This window comes from Gadus morhua, chromosome 7 (genome assembly GCF_902167405.1).
Source record: "Gadus morhua chromosome 7, gadMor3.0, whole genome shotgun sequence".
Classification (NCBI taxonomy): Eukaryota; Metazoa; Chordata; class Actinopteri; order Gadiformes; family Gadidae; genus Gadus; species Gadus morhua.
Window position 1 is genome coordinate 3,179,991 of NC_044054.1, and position 23,219 is coordinate 3,203,209.

At 50.0% G+C, this 23,219-nt stretch overlaps 1 protein-coding gene across 1 annotated transcript in view; it reads left to right on the forward strand.

The window, feature by feature from the left end:
- Positions 1-23,219, forward strand: part of ptprnb (protein tyrosine phosphatase receptor type Nb) — a 71,093-nt gene that overhangs the window by 42,080 nt on the left and 5,794 nt on the right. The window contains exons 8-21 of the mRNA XM_030360295.1: positions 4,585-4,713; positions 4,974-5,008; positions 5,950-6,170; positions 6,931-7,014; positions 7,840-7,919; positions 8,138-8,202; positions 9,175-9,387; positions 10,263-10,553; positions 11,297-11,444; positions 11,894-11,967; positions 12,061-12,138; positions 18,187-18,306; positions 19,732-19,898; positions 20,467-20,520. Coding sequence (XP_030216155.1) covers positions 4,585-4,713; positions 4,974-5,008; positions 5,950-6,170; positions 6,931-7,014; positions 7,840-7,919; positions 8,138-8,202; positions 9,175-9,387; positions 10,263-10,553; positions 11,297-11,444; positions 11,894-11,967; positions 12,061-12,138; positions 18,187-18,306; positions 19,732-19,898; positions 20,467-20,520 — 1,759 coding nt within the window. The remainder of the gene's footprint in view (positions 1-4,584; positions 4,714-4,973; positions 5,009-5,949; positions 6,171-6,930; positions 7,015-7,839; positions 7,920-8,137; positions 8,203-9,174; positions 9,388-10,262; positions 10,554-11,296; positions 11,445-11,893; positions 11,968-12,060; positions 12,139-18,186; positions 18,307-19,731; positions 19,899-20,466; positions 20,521-23,219) is intronic.

The following is a 23,219-nucleotide window of genomic DNA, read 5'->3' on the forward strand; positions in this document are numbered from 1 at the left end:
ATTTAATGCTGCTGGACTTTGCCCCCCCCCTTGTGTCTGTCCCAGAAACTCTCCCCCTTATTTTCTGCATTCACTTCGACCTCCCCTTTAATATCTACCGTGCCTGTTACCAGTGGATACAATCCTGTGTTATACGGTGGTGACTGAGCCTTCGGGATTATGGCTCAGTTTTCAAATCTTTATTTGTTATTTCTCCAGCTGTTACCTTTTCTTTCCTCCATCTCTCAGAGATCTTTTTCATCTCACCTTTGAGCAATAGACGGTCTCTACTCAAAATCTCCGCTGCCGTCTGTACTATATTCATATTTTCTCAAGGTGTATAAACACTATTTTAAATACAATTTATTTGAGTTTATTCAACTCGTTAGACAAATTATTTTATTATCTCTAAGCTATAAATGTGCACTCCTCCCGTGCGTTGCTCTCCCTCTCTATCGATTGGGATCTGCGTCCCAGCTGTTCTTAGATGTACTCTGCTCCTAGGCCCCCACCCTTTCTGGCCACAGGCTAAGAGAACACACCCCTAGATAAAGTTTCGCCCACTTGTTCCAGACAAGTTTTTTATTTCTCTGACTGTCTTAATGACAGGATAAACTAAAAACAAAACGGATTGTAAAAGCCTCCGAGGCAACTTAATCCAACACAACTTAAATACAGAAGGAAACTGTTTATACCACGTTCAATAGTGTATCGAAAAAACGGCCGAATTTGTTTGCACAAGATACTGACTGGAACTCACTCACTCGTCTTTAAATGCAAAATAAAAGATTGGCCAAACGCTGAAGCTGGCCTTTTAAAACATGAACTGTCGGATATATAATCATTCAACCAGAATTTTGAACAAGAACCTATTGTCTAACAACACCAAGATCGGAATAAAAGATTGGCACCCTCTCCAGGTACAAGTTCTGCAGCTCATTTGGCTCAAGGTTAGTGCTTTAAATCTATTCAAACGGTACCCCGAACAACAAGCCTATTCTTTCAAAATAATGGTTGAACACACAAACACCCGACCAGATCACGAACAAACAAGAAATTTCTCAGAATACCAACTCAAACGGTACCCCAACCAAAAGACTTATGTATTCAAAAGTGCGAGAAGCCTGTTTCCTCAAAATGCCAAGATCGGAATTAGAAATTCACCATCAACTGGAGCGGGATCTGCAGCTCAACGGCTCCAAGATTTGAATTGAAAATTCACTGGTCGGCACTCCAAGAAAGCTCTTCTCTAAATAAAACCGAGTTAATCCACAGTAATGAATTCTAACTCATAACTCATAATTCCAGATGGGATTTCAAAAAGTCCAACAAGTACGCACTCATTCGACCCGTGGACCTGCACTGCCATACCTATACTGGAACTTTGACACTAATTCGTTCCCCTAGATAACAGTCGCAGGACTTTATAGAAGACCCAAACCAATTTCAGCTGGGGCCTCAGAAATCCAACAAGTGCGCACTCATTCGACCTGCGGACCTGCGCTTGTTCTATTGGAACTTTGACGCTAATTCGTTCCCGTAGAACACAGCCACAGGACTTTATAGTAGGCCTTATCAAAAAACAAAAATAACAATTTTTGTATCAATTTAGAACCATAAACCGCTTGTTAGTTAACCATAACAACAGAGCGTCTATGGCTGTGCGCGCGCACACTCTATCTCTCGCTGGAGCTCCCCAATCTCTCTTCAATGATTAATTTGATTCGTTGGACTGAAGAGACGCTTTACCTGCAGCAGAGCTTCCAGACGGGACAGGAACAGATCAAACAACCGTATTAATTTGTGGTAAGTCAACTTACCAATAATTTGACGAGCTCTAGGGTTGTGTGATCCGCTCGTGCCCCGTCCGTCAGTCCAGCAGCCGGGCTGTCTCTGTTCCTCAGTCCTGGTCGTGACGCCAAATGTTGTAGCATTAATAATAACAACTTATCTAATTCACTTCAACTAGCTAAAAGCAAGAGGAATCGGGGAGTCCAGGTCAAGTATAGATGGAGAGTTTATTGCCACCCGCAAACGAGAGACAACAAAGCTGAATGGTATTCGCGAATACACACTACCGAATGAATCCCGGACAGCTCCTTATATCCCCGATTCTTACACAATACAAAGTTGGACTTTCCTCAAATATAGAATTTCCCATCAGGGTCATACTGTGTGGATGTCAGCATACTCTTATGTCTTCTGAATCCCAATGTGACCTTAGAACATATATTATCCTTATACAAACAGAGATGATGCACATGTGTGAATGTAAGCATTGTCTTCAGAGAGTACATCAATATGGGAGTAGACTGGACTCTCTGACTGATGTATCACATGGCCCATCAGGTGAGAATATCCCGGACCCACTCACTGGTGTAACACGGCACACAACATCTAGGTTAGAGGTGATCAGCTCTTCTCCACCATTAAAGTATATATATGATATGTAGGCCTAATAATAATCATAGTTTAACATAGAATGTAAGGTTAATTTCTACCACAGGCCCTATAATCTTGATCGTCCACCTACTGTTTCTGTGTATGCAGGCGATGTTAATATTTTTGTCTCCAGCCAGGGGGATGTTCAATGTTTGCAGGATACCCTGCCCCTGTATGAAAAGGCCTCATCTGCTCGGGTGAACTGGGCAAAGAGTGAAGCCTTATTGGTGGGACAGTGGAGGGTTCAGGCAGTGCCCAGTCTGCCTGGAGGTCTTGAGTGGAGGAAGGAAGGCCTGAAAGTGTTGGGAGTATTTTTGGGCACTGAGGGTTTTCAAAACAAGAACTGGGAGGGTGTTAAGGAGAAAGTGTGTGCTCGGTTGTCTAAATGGAAATGGTTGCTACCCCAGCTGTCGTATAGGGGAAGAGTTCTGGTGGCCAATAACCTGGTCGCCTCGACTCTTTGGCATAGGCTGATTGCTCTGACGCCACCAAGAGGCCTGATGGAGGACGTTCAGCGGGTCCTCCTGGACTATTTCTGGTCTGGCCGGCACTGGGTCCGGGCAGCAGCCCTCTACCTGCCTGTGGCTGAAGGGGGGCAGGGACTGATTAACATCCAGGCAAAAATTGCCTCTTTTAGACTCCAGACTGCACAAAGACTGCTGTACAATTGCGGCCCAAGCTGGTTTGACACAGCTCGATTGCTGCTGAAGAGAGCTGGGCGATTGGGCTATGATAAACAGCTTTTTCTTTTACAGCTTGAGGATGCGGACCTAACTGGACTGACACCTTTCTACAGCTCGGTATTGCAGGCATGGCAGATTTCTAAGGTTGCACGTGCCACAAATGAGACTCCGGACATGTGGTTGTTTGAGGAACCTTTGTTTTATAATAACCTCATAAAGACTCAAACACTGCAGTCTGCCAGCCTGTGAGCCTATCTTAGAGAGGCTAGCTGCACCAAACTGGGCCATCTGATGAAGATGACGTCGACATCTGTGGACGCCTTGAGAGAGAGAAGCAACATCACCTCCATCAGGTTGATCAACAGAGTGGTGGAGGAAGTATGTGCTGCCCTGCAACAACCTCTGAGAGAATTTGCACAAAACCGCACTCTGTGTGACTAGTGGAGCGAAGAGAGAGAGTACAGTTTCCCCGCTCTGTCTATCACCCCAGTTGTGGGGGAGTGGCAGGAGGGAGGAGGTCAGCTGCTGTCTCTCACAACCCCACACCTGGAGATTTTTCAGGCTGCAGGGAAGAAGGATTTGTACCAAATCTGCTCCAAGGTTCTGAACCTGAGCTCTTTGGCAGGCATGCAGGAGTCGAGGTGGACAGATTTTTTTGGTCCAGACGTTTCCCCGAAAGGCAGCTGGCGGTCTCTGTACAAGCTGCCCGGTGAAAAACGGACAGCAGACCTCCAGTGGAGGATTGTACATGGAGCAATTGTTACAAACAGATACAGAGCGCAGCTGGATCCAGAGCAGGGGGAGGAGTGTATTTTCTGCTCTCAGATTGAGCCCTGGTGCATTTATTCGTTCAGTGTCCTCGGCTGACAGTACTGTTTGAGCTATTAAAAAGGTGGTTTCAGGCTCTAGGGGAGAATTTTTCTTTTGATTTGGTTATTTTTTATTTTTTTTTAAGTACTGTTCTCAGAAGAAGAGTGTACAAACTTTGGTGAACTTTTTATCTGGTTCGACCAAGTTGGCCATCTGGCTAACACGCAGGAACCGGGCTCAGAGTGTCGGTAGTGTGGAGCCGGTGCTGGTTCCGAAGGGACTGCTGAATGCCCGACTGAGGGTGGAACATGCTTATTATCAAATGATGGACGATATGCAGGGCTCCAGTCACATATGGGCTGTTGGAGGGGTTTTATGCTCTGTGAGGGGGGACGGAGAGCTGAATGTAAGCTTCTGATAAGAGAAACACGTTTTCTGGTGGACAGGTTTGTTGTATTTTAGGGATGTTTCTGTTTTGTTTTTTTTGCTCTTAAGTGATGATGTGATAGTGTTCTGTTTTCTCCTTGCAGTGGTGCAATAAAGGGATTTTGAAAACCAAACCTCTCTCCTCTCCTCTCTCCTCCTCTCTCCTCTCTCCTCTCCTCTCTCCTCTCTCCTCTCCTCTCTCTCCTCTCCTCTCTCCTCTCTCTCCTCTCTCCTCTCTCCTCAGACCGCTCCATGAAGAACCTGGCTCTCCTCATGGAGCACTACGGGGCCAGCATGAAGGACTTCCAGAGCCAGGAGACAGAGCCCTCTTCCTCCTCCTCCTCCTCCTCCTCCTCTCAGCATCTTCCTAAAGGTGCCCCCTGACCCCCCTAACCCCCCTAACTCTGCCCCCCCTACCCTGACCCCCCCCTAACCTTGACCCCCCCTAGCCCAGCCCCCCCCCCCCCCACCCCTTACCCCTAGTGATTGTTAGCACTTGGTTATATGAACATCCTTACTGTACCCACAGATATTTATTGTTGTTTCTCTTTCTTCTGACTAACAGACTCATTGTGAGTCTCTCTTGATAAAAGCGTCTGATAAACGCCCTCAATGTCCGTCTTTTCCCTTCAGGTCCAGCTCTGAACGCCACGGCCCCTAAAAAGATGGTGAGGATTCATTACCAAAAAGAGAAACTAAAACCTGTTTAAAAAAAGAAAATCTATTTTAAAACTAAAACTGGGGATGTCCCGATCCGATCCTCGGTATCGGTCCGATATTGGCCCATTACGATGGATCGGATGTCAGAGGGGAAATATGATGCGATCCGCGCAGCGTGTCACGTGATAACAACAGTTAGTAATCAAGTAGGCGCATGCGCATGACAGCTACCTGTTGGTAAACCACGTCAGCAGTGTGGCTTCATTTCAACCTTAAAGGAGAAAACAGTGAAACAGCCTGGACCGGGCTGTTGCACGCCGCTCCTCGGCAGTAGCTGAGGGGAGGCGCCACGTCACACGCAGGGCCGTCGGACTGCGGGGACAAAGGGGACAGTTGTGGGGGGGCCCAAGGTAGAGGGGGGGCCCATGACCAAAAAAAATTTTTTTTACCTTCAGGCCAGTCCCCCCCCCCCCCCGTCAACAATCGCTCCCCCCCCCCCCCGTTCCCCCCCGTCAACAATCGCTCCGGACCCCCCCCCCCCCCCCCCCCCCCGGAGGGGCCCAGGATTTGGTGCTACGGCCCTGGTCACACGTACTAAGCTCGGCTACAAACTTTAACCATTTAGCTATTTGGTTAACTCTTCGTTTTAAGATTCCAACCATTACATTTTTTTGAATGTGTGCATGATTACAATGTTTACTCCATTTAAACTTTTGAACTCGGTTCAAATCTTTTCACTTGATTTAAGCCATTCATCTTTTCTTAAGTGAAATGTTTAAGGGTGGTTTATTGGCAATCACGAGCAAAGTGGTTCCATATATTTTTTTATCATTATTTGTTCCAGAATAAAACAAAGTATGGGATAGATATCGGTATCGGCAGCTAGCCTAAGCTATGGTATTGGTATGAGGACATCCCTTACTGAAACATATTGTAAACCACCGTGGAGACTACCTCTGCCTCCCTTCAGATGGGGGAGAGCTCCATGTCCCACATTCCCCGGGATAAGACCCCCAACAAGGACTTAGTGCCCGGCTCCGCCCCCTCGCGGCCCGCCCACTCTGAGACCCAGGCGGACATGCCCCCCGGTGGCTCGGCCAATCAGGAGAGAGAGGGAGACAAGAAGGCCAAAACCGCAGAGACGTACGGCTACATCGTGACCAATCAGAGGTGAGGAGGGCAAGACTCCTTACCTCCCGTCTCATTTTCTCCTCTCTCCTCTCCTCACCCTCGTCTCTCCTCTTCTCCTCTCCTCCTCTCTCCTCTCCCCTCTCCTCCCCTCTCCTCTCTCCTCTCCCCCATCTCCTCCTCTCTCCTCTCCCCACTCCTCTTCTCTCTCCTCCTCCCTTCTCCTCTCTCCTCCTCCCCTCTAATCTTCTCTCTCCTCTTCCCTCTCCTCTCGCTCCACTGAGGGACAAAATGGCGGCTCTGTCTCCTCAGAGACACTGAGACCTTAGTGTGTGTCTGTGTGTCCTCACTAGAGGGGGACAGTGTGTGTCCTCACTAGAGGGGGACAGTGTGTGTCTGTGTGTCCTCACTAGAGGGGGTCAGTGTGTGTCTATGTGTCCCCACTAGGGGGGGTCAGTGTGTGTCTGTGTGTCCTCACTAGAGGGGGACAGTGTGTGTCTGTGTGTCCTCACTAGAGGGGGGCAGTGTGTGTCTGTGTGTCCTCACTAGAGGGGGGCAGTGGGTGTCATTGTGTCCTCACTAGAGGGGACAGTGTGTGTCTGTGTGTCCTCACCGGAGGGACGGAGCAGTCTTAGGGACTAGTGTGTGTCCTTGTACACATTTGTACCATGTGCACCCGCATAGTGTGTCTCGTGTCCCAAGTTTGTGGCGTTTGGTTAGTGTGTGTGTGTGTGTGTTTGTGTGTGTGTATGTGTGTGTTTGTGCATGTGTGCGTGTCCATGACGGTGTGTGTGTCCCTCAGCCTCAGGCTTCAGGACGGGGTTCTCTTGCTGGGCCGTCTAGCGGAGAGGATTGACCTCTCCCCCGGCGCCCTCGTCAACATCAGGTACGGAGGGCCTGACCTCTGACCTCCGTCCACCCTGTCCCCTGACCTGAATTCATGTCCCTGATCTCAGATCAAATTTGACTTCAGATTCATGTCCCTTGTTCGGCCAATCATGTTGCTGGAGCCTAAGGTGTGCTAGCACGTGATTGGCCAGCAGCGAACACCGATTTCACATCATGAAATCTGAAACGTCCAATCAAGAGTTAAAATCATAAACCACCAGGTGAATGATTGGCTGAAGCTTCATGTCTTTGTGTCAAAACGTCCTCATGGTTACGCGCATTACCCATAATGCTTTGCATGTGTCCGGCACTTCCACTTACTCAATATTAACGAAACAATGATATTTATACAGCACATTCTTGACTCATCTGCTCTGTTCCTCCAGCAGAAGGTTCTAGATGTGGTTCTAGATCTGTTCCCCTAGCAGAAAGTTCTAGATGTGGTTCTAGATCTGTTCCTCCAGCAGAAGGTTCTAGATGTGGTTCTAGATCTGTTCCTCCAGCAGAAGGTTCTAGATGTGGTTCTAGATCTGTTCCTCTAGCAGAAGGTTCTAGATGTGGTTCTAGATCTGTTCCTCCAGCAGGAGGTTCTAGATGTGGTTCTAGATCTGTTCCTCCAGCAGAAGGTTCTAGATGTGGTTCTAGATCTGTTCCTCCAGCAGAAGGTTCTAGATCTGGTTCTAGATCTGTTCCTCCAGCAGAAAGTTCTAGATGTGGTTCTAGATTTGTTCCTCTAGCAGAAGGTTCTAGATGTGGTTCTAAATCTGTTCCCCTAGCAGGAGGTTCTAAGCTCATCCCCTGTGGTTCCTCTGGTTCTCTGCAGTGTGGTCGGACCAGCGATGACCTTCAGAGTCCGGCCCAACGCCCAGAACCTCAGCGCTGAAGACGTCTCCGGGAAAGCAGGTAGGACCCGGTCCTCTCTCTCTCCTGGGGGGGGACCTCAGTCCTCTCCCTCTTCTGGGGGGAGCAGGACCCCGGTCCTCTCTCTCTCCTGGGGGGGGACCCCAGTCCTCTCTCTCTCCTGGGGGGGGCAGGACCCCGGTCCTCTCTCTCCTGGGGGGTCCGGTCCTCTCTCTCCTGGGGGGGTGGGTGTAAAGGAGGTGTACCTGTGTGCTCCACAGTCGCTGAGAAGAGCTTCCTGGAGTCGGGCACCGGGCTGGAGATCCTACAGGCCGGCGTCGGAGAGGTGGGTGCTCTCCAGTCAACACCAGTACATACCAGTACATACCAGTACATACCAGTAGAGAATAGCATCCCCATGAGCCTACCACTGGTCTCCAGTTAACACCAGTACATACCAGTACATACCAGTACATGAAGAGCCTCTCCATGATCAGACCACTGGTCTCCAGTTAACACCAGTAGATGACCAGTGGTCTCCAGTTATCACCAGTAGAAGAAGACCACTGTTGTCCAGTTAATGAAGTACATGAAGAGCATCTCCATGATACATCTGGGCTCTGGTCTCCATTATCAGACCGGAGCCCAGATGTTCTCTGGTCTCCATTATCATACCAGAGCCCAGATGTTCTCTGGTCTCCATTATCAGACCAGAACCCAGATGTTCTCTGGTCTCCATTATCAGACCAGAGTCCGGATGTTCTCTGGTCTCCATTATCAGACCAGAGCCCAGATGTTCTCTGGTCTCCATTATTAGACCAGAGTCCGGATGTTCTCTGGTCTCCATTATTAGACCAGAGCCCAGATGTTCTCTGGTCTTCATTGTCAGACCAGAGTCCAGATGTTCTCTGGTCTCAGTGATCAGACCAGAGCCCAGATGTTCTTTGGTCCCCATTATCAGACCAGAGCCCAGATGTTCTCTGGTCTCCATTATTAGACCAGAGTCCAGATGTTCTCTGGTCTCCATTATCAGACCAGAGTCCAGATGTTTTCTGGTCTCAGTGATCAGACAACAGTCCAGATGTTCTCTGGTATCCATTATCAGACCAGAGCCCAGATGTTCTCTGGTCTACATTATCAGACCAGAGTCCAGATGTTCTCTGGTCTCCGTTATCAGACCAGAGTCCAGATGTTCTCTGGTCTCCATTATCAGACCAGGGTCCAAATGTTTTCTGGTCTACATTATCAGACCAGAGTCCAGATGTTCTCTGGTCTCAGTGATCAGACCAGAGCCCAGATGTTCCCCCTCTCCCCCCAGAAGCAGGAGGGTCCGGCTCCCCTCCAGGCCCAGCGGCTCCCGCCCGGAGGGTCCCGCTGGGGGTTTGGGATCCTGGTGGTCACCAGCTGCGTGGGGGCGGTCCTCGCGGCTGCCATGACGATCACCTGTCTGAGACGCCACGCCCACCGGCTCGCCGCCAGGAAGCTGGGGCTCGGACCGGAGGGGGGGTCCTTCACCCACCAGGAGTACCAGGTATGACCCCATAAACCCCCTACTGATAGGTATAGAGTCCCAGGAGTACCAGGTAGGACCCCCGAAACCCCCTACTGACAGGTAGAGACCAGGAGTACCAGGTAGGACCCCTAAACCCCCTACTGACAGGTATAGACCAGGAGTACCAGGTAGGACCCCCTAAACCCCCTACTGATTGTATAGAGTACCAGGAGTACCAGGTAGGACCCCCTAAACCCCCTACTGAGTGGTATAGACCAGGAGTACCAGGTAGGACCCCCTAAACCCCCTACTGACTGGTATAGACCAGCACTACCAGGTAGGACCCCCTAAACCCTCTACTGACAGGTATAGAGTACCAGGTAGGACCCCCTAAACCCCCTACTGACAGGTATAGACCAGCAGTACCAGGTAGGACCCCCTAGACCCCCTACTGACAGGTATAGAGTACCAGGTAGGACCCCCTAAACCCCCTACTGACTGGTATAGACCAGGAGTACCAGGTAGGACCCCCTAAACCCCCTACTGACAGGTACAGACCTGCAGTACCAGCTAGGACCCCCTAAACCCCCTACTGACTGGTACAGACCGGGAGTACCAGGTAGGACCAGGACCAGACCTTACACTGCCCCAAAGGATTACGTAGCGCCCCGCCTCCTTGGTTCCAGCTGCAGCGGTCTGGCTCAGTACTGGGCCGTCTCAGAAGTTTTCTGCATTCTGCCCTTAAAAGGTCTTAAAAGAAGGTAGGGTCCCGGTTCAAACTGCTGATGTTTTCCTTCAATTCAATGCCTGAACCAAAGGCGGACCTGACGGTGTGGTCTGGTCTCTCACCACAGGACTGTAGGATCACCTAGCCCACTGAGGAGTGTCTAACGGGCCGGTCTCTCCCTCCCCAGGACCTGTGCCGGCAGCACATGGCCTCCAGGGGGGCCTTCGGGCGCCTGGAGGCGGCGGCTCTGGGGGCGGCGGCGGGCCCCGGGGGCGGCGGTGCCGGGCGGGGCCCCGGGGTCGGGGGAGGGGCCACGGCGGGGGTCGGGGGCGGGGCCGATGGGTCGCGGGTCAGCAGCGTGTCGTCCCAGTTCAGCGAGGGGGCGGCGCCCAGCCCGGGCTCCCACAGCTCCACCCCCTCCTGGTGCGAGGAGCCGGCGCAGGCCAACATGGACATCTCTACTGGTCACATGGTCCTGGTGAGTACTGGTCTACTGGTCTGTACTGGTCACATGGTACTGGTGGGTACTGGTCTCTACTGGTCACATGGTACTGGTGGGTACTGGTCTACTGGTCTCTACTGGTCACATGGTACTGGTGGGTACTGGTCTACTGGTCTCTACTGGTCACATGGTACTGGTGAGTACTGGTCTACTGGTCTGTACTGGTCACATGGTACTGGTGGGTACTGGTCTACTGGTCTCTAATGGTCACATGGTACTGGTGGGTACTGGTCTACTGGTCTCAACTGGTCTCTACTGGTCACATGGTACTGGTGAGTACTGGTATACTGGTCTCTACTGGTCACATGGTCTCTACTGGTCACATGGTACTGGTGAGTACTGGTCTACTGGTCTCTACTGGTCACATGGTACTGGTGGGTACTGGTCTACTGGTCTCTACTGGTCACATGGTCCTGGTGAGTACTGGTCTACTGGTCTCTACTGGTCACATGGTACTGGTGAGTACTGGTCTCTACTGGTCTCATGGTACTGGTCTACTGGTCTCTACTGGTCTACTGGTCACATGGTCTCTACTGGTCACATGCTCTCTACTGGTCACATGGTCTCTACTGGTTATATGTTATACAATTAGCCAGCACTCATTAATTCTAATTGGTCACCATGACAACGCATTGACACATCGTATATTAAAAAGGTAAGACAACACAAACGGGTTCATGTTATGAATGTATATATTAAAATACTCCCCCCCCCTCCAGGCCTACATGGAGGACCACCTGAGGAACAAGGACCGCCTCCTGCAGGAGTGGGAGGCACTCTGCTCCTACCAGGCGGAGCCTAGTGCCGTCAGCTCCGCCCACAGCCCCGCCCATCTCAAGAAGAACCGCAGCCCTGACTTTGTGCCCTGTGAGAAGCTTGAAAGACCCTGAAATACAACTTTAGAACCGTTAAACCCTAAAACCCTAAAGCCCTCCAGTCCAAACGAGACTAGAGGGTTTAAGGTGTCCTGTAAGACCCTGTAAACCACCTTCAGAACCCTTCAGAGCACCGTAAAACCCTTAAAACCACTAGAAAACGTAACAACCCTTTAAATACCCTTCATCCTAACGGAACTATGAGACCTGTGAGACCGTTAAAATCCTTAAAAAAAACGTAAAACCTTTAAAAAAACCTTAAGTCCCGTTAGGACTGTTTTTAAGGGTTTTAGGGTGCCCTGGGAGCGTCTTTAAACTCTTAAAAAACCCTAATCCTAAACCAATCAGAGGTTTCTCTTCAAGACGGCCCTCATCAGGACCATCGCCGTGACGATGACGGTGCTGATGCTGTCCCCCTCATGTCTCCTCCTCCTCTTCCAGATGACCACTCCAGGGTGAAGCTCCGGGCTGAGGTCAACCCCTCCCGGGACGACTACATCAATGCCAGCACCATAGTAAGACCCACGTCACTGACCCCTGACCCTTCTTGTGACCGTTGACCCCTGATGTGACCTTTTCCCCCTGATGTGACCTGTGACCTCTACCAGATCGAGCACGACCCCCGGATGCCGGCCTACATTGCGACGCAGGGGCCACTGTCTCACACCATCTCTGACTTCTGGCAGGTGAGACCTGGACTGAGGAGGGGTGAGACCTGGAGGTGGGGGGAAAACCCCCTGCTGTGTCTCACTCTCTCTCTCCCTCTCTCCCTCTCTCCCTCTCTGTCTCTCTCTCTCTCTCTCTCTCTCTCTCTCTCTCTCTCTCTCTCTCTCTCTCTCTCTCTCTCTCTCTCTCTCTCTCTCACTCTGTCTCTGTCTCTGTCTCTCTCTCTTTCTCTCTCTCTCTCTCGCTCTCTCTTTCTCTCTCTCTCTCTCTCTCTCTCTGTCTCTCTGTCTCTCTGTCTCTCTCTCTGTCTCTCTCTCTCTCTCTCTCTCTCTCTCTCTCTCTCTCTCTCTCTCTGTCTCTGTCTCTGTCTCTGTCTCTCTCTCTCTCTCTATAGACACACGGCTTGGAGCTCTTCCGGATGGTGCCTTCTCTGGTTTATTTATGTACTGTTTTATGTATGTCTTAGTTTTAGTTTTAGTATCGGTAAACAATTGCTGTGCACACACAGCCTACAGCAGACACGACATGCTAGGGATTGGTACACACAGCGAGAGGACCATCTCAGCTGAATACCTAGGCGAACACGGAGTACCCAAAGACATCGCCCGGACACCGGGGGACAGACGGTTCATGGTCCCGGATCTGAAGCACAAGCGAGGGGGAAGGGATCGTAATGCCCCGTTTACACCATCCCGCTAATGTCCGCTAATGGCCGATGGACCACCGATGTGGAAGTCGGGGTGATTCGGGTGACATCGGGCTAAAAATGTATGATCGGGTCAATTTATCGGGGTAGCATTTACACATACCCGATGTTATAACGATAACATAACGATTTATGCCAGGGAAGACACCCGAAGTGTTTTTGGCGTCATTTGACGTCATTTCGAATGACGCCAAACACGTCAAATGACGCGTTTGGCGTCATTTGGCGTCATTTCGGGAGAAGGCAAAGGGGGGAGACTGGTTTAGACTGATATTTATTTATATATTTATTTATATTACAATAATATATTTATTATATTATAATAATAGAACACCGGTTCTCAATGAGCGAAGTACCCTGTAATTATAAAAGTAGGACATCCATCCATCACCCCCTATTTATACCCAAGTGGCAGATTGAGGGTCTTGCTTAACACAATCTGGTCATTCACAATCGTTATTTGTCTAGGGTTCTCGAGGGTCTTTCGTGTGTTGAGGTTGCCGATATAAAGACGATAAAACACGATAAAGCGCGGAAGATTAACGAATATAGCCGATGTGCCCAGGAAAATTCCCGAACGATTTGCGATGTCTTACGTTATACTCCCGTTCTATTCCCGATTATAGCCGATTAGCCCATAGCAACACCTGGTAACCGATTCTACCCCGATAGACCCAAAATTAACAAACATGTTCGTTCTTTGCCGATGTTGCCCGATCATTGAGCATTTCTTCCCGTTTCTTCCCGTTGTCTAACGATGTTCCCGGGAAGAGTAACGGTGTTTCCCGATGCAACCACGCTATTTGCCGATGTTATAACGATTGCTGATTTAGCCATCGGGCACCATCGGGGCCCACTATCGGGTAGGTGTAAACAGGGCATAAGCAACGACAGGGCCGCAGGCGAGGTCTGTTAGCGAGAATGAAGAGATGCCCGGACAAACCAGCTTTGCCGAGTATTTTCCTCTCCAACGTTAGATCAATCGCTAGCAAGATGGACGAACTATGACTGCGGGTTGCAACTAACAACATCGTGAAGGATAGCCGTGTGCTTATTTTCACGGAAACCTGGCTCCAGGCGTCCATTCCCGACTCTGCGGTAGCACTGGAGGGCCGTACAGCTCACAGAGCTGATAGAACTAAGGCTAGTGGGAAACAACGCGGTGGTGGCCTTCTCATTTCACTAAAGAAAGCTGGAGCTCCAACACTAGAACTGTGAGTAGCCACTGCTCCCCGGAGTTGGAATATATCACAGTTAAATGCCGGCCTACATTCCTCCCGAGGGAATTCAATGCCGTGCTGATCACAGATGTTTACATACCAGTGTTTCCCATCCATATACCAATGTGTGATTCTGTTGCGCAGCACCACAGAATCAACACCAAGCGCCACAAATAGATATATAATATCTATTTCGTTCCGTTCATCCATCTCCTCATAGCACTCTTTCTCCCTGACATTCTCGTTCACACACGCACACGAACACGCACACACTGAGACAAGCGTGCACTTATAAACAGCTGATTTGCCCGCTCCTCCTCTCAACGCGCCTATCAAAGGAAACCCGAAGCAGGATATCTGGCACAGAGAAGACGGTCGACGACCGTTTTACCAAAGTTGAGTATGATATACTGTGCTCAAAAACACCTGCCCAAAATTATTGTTAGCTCAGAAAAGATAATGTTAGCCCTTAAGAACTCAACGTTATTGATATTGAACATCCCGCACCCTAAATCAGCATAGATAACGTTGGTAACGCAGCAAACGATGTGATTAATTTGAAATGCGGTTAGGTTGAGATAGGCTACGGTATTAGCTGGGTACCCCCAGCCCGTTCTGCCGGCGATTTGAATTCGCTCTGCAGAAGGGGCTGGAGAGCAATACATTTCTTTCTGTTTCCGATCCGCTTTTACTGGAGTCAATCACCAAGCTGGCTTTTCCCCCTGGCGCGCTATTGGCTGGTTTAACACAATGACGACAGGGAAGCGATTGTTGCAATTGAAGCGATCATTGATCTGATTGGTTGAACGACTATTATCATTTTTATCATTATATTTATATTGTTACGTTATACTATTGAATTTGTTTTACCCAAAAAGTGAAATACAAGAACCCCCCCCCACCCCCCGTCTGGGCTCCTTACCCCCCCGTCAGGACTCCTCTCCCCGTCTCCCCCCTGTCCCACACATTGCTTTCTGTCCCTGGGAAACAGTGAATACCTCCCGACGCTGATGCAAACATAGCACTGGCTCAGCTACATGACGTCATCAGTAAACAACAGAGTACCCTGAGGCAGTCCACATCATCAATCATGCCAATCTAAAAGTAATACTTCCGTGTTAAATGTACCACGAGGGGAGAAAAGACACTGGACAATGTTTATACCAACATTACACTAGCCTAATTAGCCAGACCGCTGGCTCACTCGCTGTCGGACCATGTGTCCATCCTTCTGATTCCAGCGTACAGCCCCATCAGGAAAAGTGCTCCCATCACCACTAGGACAGTCGAAACCCGGCCAGCAGAACCCACTGCAGATCAGTCTCCATGACACCGGATGGGAGGAATACGAGCATGAGGACATGGAACGGTGCACATCAACGGTCCTCCAACACTTCAGGAGCTGAGCAGACTCGGTCACCGTGGACAAGCGTGTCCGGGTTTACCCCGACACAAAGCCATGGATGAACAGAAAGGTGCTGCAGCTGCTAAGGGAGAGAGTCTCCGCCCTCAGGTCAAAGGACAAGGCCCTCTACAACATCGCCAGGGTCAACCTGAACCGAGGCATCAAAGAGGCCCAAGGCGGAGTACAAGGGCAAGATCAAAGACTTGTGGAGCAAAGACTCGAGGCGGGTGTGGCAGGGGTCCAGCACATGACCAAATTCAGAGTCAGCAGGCTCTCAGCCGACGGGGATAACCCACAGCTGGCGGAAGAGCTGAACTCCTTCTACGCGTGGTTCGAGATGGGGCCGAGTGGGGAAGCCACATCACAACCCCCACACCCACCAGCCCCCAGCAGCTTCACCCTCACAGAACACGACTAGACTCACACCAGTTTGCCAACCGAGCCAACAGGTCCATAGAAGACGCCATCGCGACGGCTCTCCACTCCACCCTGTCCCACCTGGAGGAGAGGAGTAGCTATGTCAGAGTTCAACACTATACTTCCGGACAGACTGGTGTTCAAACTGTCAGACCTGGGACTACCCCTCAGTGTGGCCACACCTCCACAGCCCTCACACCCAGCACTGGGTCTCCTCACGGCCGCGTGCTGAGCCCACTGCTCTACTCCCTCTATACACATGACTTCACCCCCGTTCACCCCAGCAATGACATCACAAAGTATGCGGACGACACCACCCTGGTGGGCCGCATCTTGAGGGGAAACGAGACCGCATACCAGGACAAGGTGGAGCAGCTGAGCAAACAGTGCAAGGCTAACAACCTGCTGCTGAACCAGCTCAAAACCCGGGAGGTCATCGTCGATTTCAGGAGGAAGAAGACTGCGATCCAGCCCCTGCTCATCGACGGTGGCTGCGTGGAGAGGGTCGCAGCGTTCTGCTTCCTGGGGTGCACATCCAGGAGGACCTGTCCTGGAGGACCAACACCACAGCCATCATCAAGAAGTCACAACAGCGACTCTATTTCTTGAGAGTCCTCAGGAACTACCACCTTAGGGAGGAGTTGCTTGTGACCTCTTACCACTGCACATACTGTATCTGTGTGTGGTTCTCCAGTTGCACAGCTGCAGAGAGAAAGGCACTACAGCGGGTCCTTAGCTTGGCCCAGAAGATCATCGGCTGCCCTCTCCCCTCTCTGGAGGAACTGAGCAAAACCCGCTGCCTCAAGAAGGCTACCAAGATCTCCAAGGATCCAACCCAACCGGGTAACGAACCCTTGTGCTGCTGCGCTCAGGGAAGCGTTTTAAGACACGGACAAACAGCCTAAATCGAGCTTCTACCCCAGGGCCATACAGGCGCTGAACGTTGCTAACACCTGACCTCTCGGACAATCACGCACGTGGCAGCTACTAGGGAACTGTGCAATTCCCAATAGTGAACCATCTATTTATCTACCTGCCTCACTCACTTGCTAAGGACTTGTGCAATATTGGGTTATCATGTTTGAGTCATTCAACTGCACTTTAACTAAGTTTTAATTATATTTATATTAAATGTGTATTTAGGGGTCCAAGCCAACAGGTTGGATCCCTATTGTTTTTGTAAGGATTTTTATACTTACCTCCCTGAAAGTGGTACTACAGCCCAAACCGTAAATGGTGCACACACGCCAATTGCATGACTAGATCCAGATCCGTGTAGACTACGCAGACGACAAAATCCAGACCTGCCGGCCACTAGGTGGCGCTAAAACAAGAAAATCGCGTTTGGGGCTATAACTCCCACACCGAACCTCCCACAGTCCAAAACCTTATACCCACAGATGCACTGGAGTCTGCTGCATATTTTGGCATAACCTTATACCCACAGATGCACTGGAGTCTGCTGCATATTTTGGCATAGGCCACGCCCATTTGCGTCTAGGAATATTTTTCGCTAAATCGCGAAGACCGCAAAACAGTTTTTTCCCTACTCCTCCCACATTTCTTGACCAATCGACACCAAACTTTGCACACGACATCTTCAGACGCACACGCAAAGGAATCGTGAGACAGTTTTTTGATCCGACCTTCGACAACGAAACGGTAGCGTTTCGAATATTGGTTTATGAGCTAAATTAGACGTGGAAAATCAAAAATCCAAAGAAATCCAAAATTAGACATCGGAACGAGTCCAAATTGTACACACATGTTGGTGCTAACCTTATTGTCGTACGATAACAATTTCGGGAAATTTCGCCATTAGGGGGCGCCATAAACGAGGAAATTGTATATCTTCTACAAAATTTACCCGCGAAAACGCTACACTGACTTCTCGCTACTCCTACCACAGTCAAATCCTTTGTATCCACAGGTTCAGGGTAGCGTTTTGAACACATGCTTCGCGTTGTGCCGGCGAAACGCACATTTCTTGTTGCGTTGTGCCGGCGAAATGCACACTTCTTGGACCCCTGCATAACTGCTTGCAGTTCTAGTTCTGTTTCTTTTTTATCATACTGTATATATTGTTTATATATGTTCCTTGTCCTCTCTTCTTTAAGCACCAGGGGGAAGCTCTCCCAAATTTCGCTGACCCGTACCTGTACCTGTACTTTGACAAATAAGGATCATTCATTTATTCAGTCTCTCTCTCTCTCTCTCTCTCTCTCTCTCTCTCTCTCTCTCTCTCTCTCTCTCTCTCTCTCTCTCTCTCTCCCTCCCCCCCTCTCTCTCTCTCTCTCTCTCTCTCTCTCTCTCTCTCTAGATGGTGTGGGAGAACGGCTGTACAGTCATCGTGATGTTGACTGCTCTGGTGGAGGACGGAGAGAAGCAGTGTGACCGCTACTGGCCCGACGAAGGCTCGTCCCTCTACCACATCTACGAGGTAGGCTCCTCCCCCTACCACATAAACTCCTCCCTCTACCACATAGGCTCCTCCCCTATCACATTAACTCCTCCCCTTACAACATAAGCTCCTCCCCTACCACATGTATGAGGTAGGCTCCTCCCCTTACCACATATGCTCCTCCCCTACCACATCTATGAGGTAGGCTCCTCCCTCTACCCCATAGGCTCCTCCCCCTAGCACATCAATGAAGTAGGCCCCTCCCCCTACCACACAGGCTCCTCCCTCTACCACATCTACGAGGTAGGCTCCTCCCTCTACCACATATGCTCCTCCCTCTACCCCATCTACGAGGTCTGACTCCTTATGGCCATCACCGTCTCTTCTCTGATTGGTTTGGGAATCCATCTTGCCTGTCATTCACATCTCGGGACCGGTATGTCCTCATGCAGACCTCTGCTGTGCTGGTCCCTCTGCTGTGCTGGTCTCTCCTCATGCACACCTCTAAGCTGCAGGTCTCTCCCCCCCAGGTGAACCTGGTGTCGGAGCAGACCTCTAAGCTGCTGGTCTCTCCCCCAGGTGAACCTGGTGTCGGAGCAGACCTCTAAGGTTCTGTTCTCTCTCATGCTAGCCTCTGGTCTCTCCCCCCCAGGTGAACCTGGTGTCGGAGCAGACCTCTAAGGTTCCGGTCTCTCTCCTCATGCTGGTCTCTGGTCTCTCCCCCTCAGGTGAACCTGGTGTCGGAGCAGACCTCTAAGGTTCTGGTCTCTCTCATGCTGGTCTCTCCCTCTGCTCTCTGGTCTCTCCCCCCAGGTGAACCTGGTGTCGGAGCAGACCTCTAAGGTTCTGGTCTCTCTCATGCTGGTCTCTGGTCTCTTCCCCCCAGGTGAACCTGGTGTCAGAGCAGACCTCTAAGGTTCTGGTCTCTCTCATGCTGGTCTCTTGTCTCTCCCCCCCAGGTGAACCTGGTGTCGGAGCAGACCTCTAAGGTTCTGGTCTCTCTGCTCATGCTGGGCTCTGGTCTCTCCCCCCCAAGGTGAACCTCGTGTCGGAGCAGACCTCTAAGGTTCTGGTCTCTCCGCTCATGCTGGTATCTCCCCCCCAGGTGAACCTGGTGTCGGAGCAGACCTCTAAGCTGCTGGTCTCTCCCCCAGGTGAACCTGGTGTCGGAGCAGACCTCTAAGGTTCTGGTCTCTCTCATGCTGGTCTCTGGTCTCTCCCCCCCAGGTGTACCTGGTGTCGGAGCAGACCTCTAAGGTTCTGGTCTCTCTCCTCATGCTAGTCTCTGGTCTCTCCCCCCCAGGTGAACCTGGTGTCGGAGCAGACCTCTAAGGTTGTGGTCTCTCTCATGCTGGTCTCTCCCTCTGCTCTCTGGTCTCTCCCCCCAGGTGAACCTGGTGTCGGAGCAGACCTCTAAGGTTCTGGTCTCTCTGCTCATGCTGGGCTCTGGTCTCTCCCCCCCAGGTGAACCTCGTGTCGGAGCACATCTGGTGTAACGACTTCCTGGTACGGAGCTTCTACCTGAAGAACGTCCAGACGCAGGAGACCCGGACCCTGACCCAGTTCCACTTCCTGAGCTGGCCCACCGCCGGGATCCCCAGTGCCACGCGGCCCCTGCTGGACTTCAGGAGGTACTACTCCATGCTCTTATTCTGAAATAAACCTAGCAGACGCTTTTACCCAGAGAGAGACTTAGAGTCAGTCTGTTTGTCAGAAGAAAGAGAAACAACAATATCTATCGTTCCTCTCTCCTCCACCGCCTCACGTTCCTGTCCCTCTGCCTCTCTTTCTTTCTTTCTTTCTTTCTTTCTTTCTTTCTTTCTTTCTTTCTTTCTTTCTTTCTTTCTTTCTTTCTTTCTTCTTCTCTTCTCCTCTCCTCCTTTCCTCTCTCCTCTCCTCTCCTCTCCTCCTCTCTTCTCCTCTCCTCTCTCCTCCTCTCCTCTCCTCTCTCCTCTCTCCTCCTCCCCTCTCTCCTTTCCTCCTCTCCTCACCTCCTCTCCTCCTCTCTTCTCCACTCCTCTTCTCCTCTCCTCTCTCCTCCTCTCCTCTTCTCCTCTCCTCTCTCCTCCTCTCCTCTCTCCTCTCTCCTTCTCTCCTCTCTCCTTTCCTCCTCTCCTCTCCTCCTCCCCTCTCTCCTTTCCTCCTATCCTCTCCTCTTCTCTTCTCCTCACCGTCCCTCTCTCCACCCCCTCGCCACAGGAAGGTGAATAAATGCTACAGAGGAAGATCCTGTCCCATCATCGTCCACTGCAGGTAAACAAAGACAGGCTGCTCTAGGTTAACCCATTCCCAGTAGACAGCAGAGACAGCAAGGATAAGGTGCTACACCATGCTAAGTACTAAAGATAGCTAGGATAAGACGCTACACCATGCTAAGTACTAAAGATAGCTAGGATAAGACGCTACACCATGCTAAGTACTAAAGATAGCTAGGATAAGACGCTACACCATGCTAAGTACCAAAGATAGCTAGAATAAGACGCTACACCATGCTAAGTACTATAGATAGCTAGGATAAGATGCTACACCATGCTAAGAACTAAAGATAGCTAGGATAAGACGCTACACCATGCTAAGTACTAAAGATAGCTAGGATAAGACGCTACACCATGCTAAGTACTAAAGATAGCTAGGATAAGATGCCACACCATGCTAAGTATTAAAGATAGCTAGGATAAGATGCTACCCCATGCCAAGTACTAAAGATAGCTAGAATAAGATGCTACACCATGCTAAGTACTAACGATAGCTAGGATAAGATGCTACACCATGCTAAGTACTAAAGATAGCTAGGATAAGATGCTACACCATGCTAAGTACTAAAGATAGCTAGGTCCTATGTTCCCCGCTCGGGGAACATAGGACCCTTTTTAAAAAAAGGTCCTATGTTCCCCGTTTTTCCCAAAAAGGGTCCTATGTTCCCCTGTAGCCATACATACCAGGGAGCATAGGACCCTTTTTGGGAAAAGCGGGGAACATAGGACCCTTTTCTGGGAAAAGGGTCCTATGTTCCCGCAATCTATCAATCTTTAAAAAAAAAATATCAGGGCTTCTCGGGGTTGGATTATCGGCGTATGAATAGCCTGCGTCAGGTTCTCCGACGTCTCTCCCTCTTCCACAAAAGGTAAAGACATGCAATGGTAGTTATCTCGGCCGGAATTTGGCAGTAATGGTGGAAAAAGTAACAGACCGGGGAACATAGAACCGTTTTTTTGAAAAGGGTCCTATGTTCCCCAGTCACATACATATCGGGGAACATAGGACCCTTTTTGGAAAAAGCGGGGAACATAGGACCCTTTTTAAAAAAAAGAGTCCTATGTTCCCCAGTCTCATACAAAGAGGGGAACATAGGACCCGGGGAACATAGACACTCTCCCGATAAGACGCTACACCATGCTAAGTACTAAAGATAGCTAGGATAAGATGCTACACCATGCTAAGTACTAAAGATAGCTTAGGATAAGATGCTAGACCATACTAAGTACTAAAGATAGCTAGGATAAGACGCTACACCATGCTAAGTACTAAAGATAGCTAGGATAAGATGCTACACCATGCTAAGTACTAAAGATAGGTAGGATAAGACGCTACACCATGCTAAGGACTGTTTTTAAATACCAGGCACTAACTATCACTAGGTGAACCTGTTCCCCGTATACAACTGCGATAGCTAGGATAAGACGCTACACCATGCTAAGGACTGTTTTTAGGTAGCAGGTGTAAAGTATTCGGTTAGTTATAATAAAAGACGTCCACACATTGGTCCAAGTTAAATCAACGTCTTTGCTTTCGGTCCGCGTTCGCGCATGCGTGCCCCGTAACAACGTATATCCGGGTACACAATTCTATTACATCCCCCTCCCCCTTGAGATTCTTACGATCTTAACACTGAAATTATCAACATTGGCTAGGAACATCACTTAAGGATTATTAAAGCACTATTCTGTTAATTCTATTACCAAACTAGGAAAATGTGTATGGCCTTCTGGAACTCAATGTAAAATCAACCAATACATTCCGACACGGTATGATAGACATTTCTGGAACTCTTTTCACATTAAAGATGAAACACTTTTCATTGTTGGAACTCAATGCAATATTACCAATCTCATGTATCACAGTGCACTGTATGATAGACATTTCTGGAACTCTTTTCACATTAAGGATGAAACACTTTTCATTGTTGAAACTCAATGTAAAACCAACCAATACATTCCGACACGGTATGACAGACATTTCTGGAACTCTTTTTTCAAGTGTCCAGTCTAGTCTCTGAACTGGTCTACTGACCCTGCCTGACCTGGTCTGAGTCAGACCATCAGCAACTGCGCCCATGCTAGTGTCAACTGTTGTAGGGCTTCTCCCCGGGTCACTGGACGGCTGCTCTCTTGGAGGTCCCAGTGTACCCGATGCTGTAGATCTCACGCTGGGCACCACCTGAAGATGGCGTCGGTTGCGGCGAAGTCTGGCTCCCTGCTCCGTCTCCACAAGGTAGGATCTCGGTGTGATGCTCTCGCCAGTCACCACAGCCGGGGTGACCCAGGACTTTTGATGGTCCAGTCTGGTGAGGACGTGGTCCCCTGCCCTTAGTGTTGGAAGGTTCCTCACTCCGTGGCATTGGTTGTAGTAGTAGGTTTGTTTCCTCTTTTCTGATGCGTCCTTGGCTGCGATACTCTGCTTGTTAGGCCGTCTGGGTTGTAGGTTGCGTTCAAGGGTAGGCAGAGTGGTTCGAATCTTGCGGCCCATTAAGAGTTCTGCTGGGCTTACCCCAGTGCTGCTGCACGGAGTAGATCTGTAGCACATGAGTGCCAGGAGAGGATCCTTTTGTCTCAGGATCCCTATTGCTATTTGCACCCATCTTTCGGCGTGCCCGTTGCCTTGAGGATGGTGTGGGCTCGATGTGACGTGTGTGAAGTCCAATTCAGGGGCCAGTTGTTTGAACTATTCACTCG